Source organism: Lotus japonicus, chromosome 1, assembly GCF_012489685.1.
Source record: "Lotus japonicus ecotype B-129 chromosome 1, LjGifu_v1.2".
Taxonomy (NCBI): domain Eukaryota; kingdom Viridiplantae; phylum Streptophyta; class Magnoliopsida; order Fabales; family Fabaceae; genus Lotus; species Lotus japonicus.
Genome location: NC_080041.1, coordinates 100185459 through 100188415, shown reverse-complemented (window position 1 = coordinate 100188415; position 2957 = coordinate 100185459). Strand labels below are relative to the sequence as shown.

The following is a 2957-nucleotide window of genomic DNA, read 5'->3' as shown; positions in this document are numbered from 1 at the left end:
AGAGTAAGTTGTAAAGTTGAATCTTAGCACTAGTGAAACAACATCCTCACTTGCATCACTATATTCATTTAAAAAAGCAAGAAATGAACCTGAACCCCAATATCTCCATTAAAAGGGACAATGTTTCTTGATTCCTCATGTGCTATTCTTGATTCTTTATAAAATATATCACATATTGCTATTCTGACAATCAGACAGTGTGCTATCTCCAGAAACCCCTAAAAAAAATCTCAAACAGAAGAAAGAAAAAAGAATCCCTGCCTGGAAATAACAATTCCCAAATAATAATATTAATTACTAAACAAACAATTCAAGAACATATATTCCTCAATCCTCACTTCTCATTCACACTTGCAACATAATTAATTGAAGAAAATCCTCAGTTTTGAATTATGGAAGAAGGGAATTAAAGATGGCATTCTAAGCAATTACAGGTCTTGGGAGTGAATGAACAGAAGCCAAAAGGTCTATCTGGAATGTTGCAATTGATGGCAAAGCAACAGGGAGTGGACAAGCAGATCCCTTTTGCTCCACCACAGCAAGTGCACATAGCACATATCTGGAAGCTCCCAAGCTTCCTTCTGCTCTCATTCATCACCATCATCATCTCCATCTTCCCAGCCTCCATCACAGGCACCATTGGAAAAGACCCATTTGCCTCCTAATCATAAAAAAGCAATCTACAGCATTACCCACAAGAAACTTCACCAAGTGAAGCCAAGTAATTAGGTTGACACAAAACAAACAAAGTAGCTAGATAAAAATTCTTTCTTTTTCAAGTTACAGCACTACCCATAAGTAAATTCTCAAGAAATTTCACTAAGTGAAGCAACAAACAAAGTAGCTAGATAGATTAATCACATTTTAAAAAAAAAGGTAGACCTAGATTTTTTTTGTGGAAGAGGGTAAAGGGAGAAAAGTAGAAAACACTTACATGGACCAAGCTTGCATCATTTGCTAAAAATAAAATTGACACAAAAATGAGACAGATGATGAGGCCATGAGCAGGTTTCATGGTTGGTTGGTAACTGACAATTGTTCTTCTTGGTCTTAGGTTTATGTTTGAGAAGGGGCTATCAATCTTGTCCTGAGTGGACAAGCTTCAAATGGGTGTCTCATAAATGAGTATTTGGTGCCTTTTTGTGTATAAAGTTTTGAGCTTTAGCTTGGTCTGATTATAGAAGGAATTTGAAGTAGACCAAACTAAACTAATAGGTAGCTTTGCAGATAGCACAAGGAATGGAAGGAGTAGAAACTAATAAGGTAAGTGAAAATGAATTGTGGGTTGGAAGTTGCAAGATGCAAGAGAGAGCTGGCAAAGAAGAGAAAGGAGAATGACAATAACAAAAACAAGGGTTTCCTATGATAACAGAGGTTGCAGGTTTGGTCTCATTGACTAGAGGTGAAGAGTACATAGACAGAGAGAGACAGAGAGATGACATGAGAAAGAACAACTTTTTATCTTTAAGAATAAAATAAAAATAATTATAAAAGTTGTGATTTTATAATTTAATATAAAAATAAAAATATGACTAACGCTTTAAGAATTTTGCAAGTTGATGTATACTCATGTGAAATTTCTCCACTCCTATTGTTAAAATTTTCTATATATTTCTCATTTATATGTCTATTAAATGAGTATGACATTTGAACATTTTATTAAAAGGGAGATAAACATAATGTTTTCGTTCAAAAGGATCATAATTTATTTTCTCTTCTTAAAGCTGAATGTGAACTTATTTAAGTTTAGATTTTTTGTGAAACACTTCTCACATGTATTAATGGTGTTTCAATTGTTGTAGATTTTGATGTTAGAAGAGAAATTATTATTCGAGAAGTTAGTAAAAGTAACTTATATAAATGAAGAAGTAATTCCAAAAAAAAAAAAAAAATAATAATAATAATAATAATAATAATAATGAGGCATTTAATTGTGAATCCAAGCACGATGTTAATAACTGAGGCCTTGTGATGTATAAAGATAAATTTTAACATGATAATGTCGTGAGAGAATTAATTCTCATGTTACTCCACTAAGCTTAAATAAGGATGTTATCCTAATATTTGGTCAAAAAGGATGTAAGAGAAAGGTTTTTCATAGAGGGGGAGGAAGGGAAAGAAAGGAAGTGCGGAAGGAGAGAGCATAGAGAAAGTTCACAATAGGAATGAATTTCAAAATAAATTTGCTTTTTATAAGGGAAAAGAACATTCAACCCATGAACTTCAAACTTTTTTAAATTGACACCAATAACTTTATTTTTTTCGTCTCAATTGATCCTCAAACGGTTACACTTGTTGTAATTAAACATTTAAACCCTTCAGTTATCATCCATTTAAATAATTAATAGTCAATTGATTTTGGACATTCATTTAAATTGAAACTCAACCATTTATATATAATTAATCACCCATGCATTGAAAATTGTTAAATCAAATTTGCTCTCTCATAGATATCTTATGAGAATGACTTTCATATGTGAAAAGGATGAGAATAAATTGTGACTGTTAGATTTAATAATAAATGGACTAGATTAAAACATTAAATTATGTGACTTTTTAAAAAGAGGTTGAGGAGAAAAGAGGTAGCAATAAAGGAAATGGTGAGTGGAAGGAGGCAATGGAAAGAAGTGGCTCTTTTGCTGAAGAATGAGGTTGAGGGATAGGGTGACTTTCATTTCACTCAATTTTCCTTCATTCCCCTTCAACCAAATATCATCCAAGTGTCTCTTTAGATATAGTTATATATTTACGGGAAAGTAGAAATTTTTAACTTCTACTACTATTGCAGGTGTAGAACCCATACAATTGGAATTAGTGGACTAAAACGGTAACACTAGGTAATAGGTTTATAATGACTACATGAGGTCAGGTTTATACCTAGGAAATGAGAAGACGATGACAAAACCTAGGGTGCCAATAAATTTGTCAGGTATACCTTAGTTTTATCTCTAGATTGA

General features: G+C 32.4%; 1 protein-coding gene across 1 annotated transcript; it reads right to left on the bottom strand.

The window, feature by feature from the left end:
• Positions 1-262: 262 nt before the first annotated feature.
• On the bottom strand, positions 263-1441 carry LOC130728386 (uncharacterized). Its single transcript, XM_057579845.1, has 2 exons — positions 935-1441; positions 263-661 (listed from the first exon to the last, which is right to left on the bottom strand). The coding sequence occupies exons 1-2, from the start codon at positions 1013-1015 to the stop codon at positions 407-409; spliced, it is 336 nt and encodes a 111-aa protein (XP_057435828.1). The 5' UTR covers positions 1016-1441; the 3' UTR covers positions 263-406.
• Positions 1442-2957: the final 1516 nt, after the last annotated feature.

Coding starts and splice junctions, on each gene's coding strand:
- LOC130728386 (XM_057579845.1), bottom strand. CDS start 1,015: ATGAAACCTGCTCATGGCCTCATCATCTGTCTCATTTTTGTGTCAATT. Junction 662..934: donor ATGATGCAAGCTTGGTCCAT/GTAAGTGTTTTC, acceptor TTTTATGATTAG/GAGGCAAATGGGTCTTTTCC.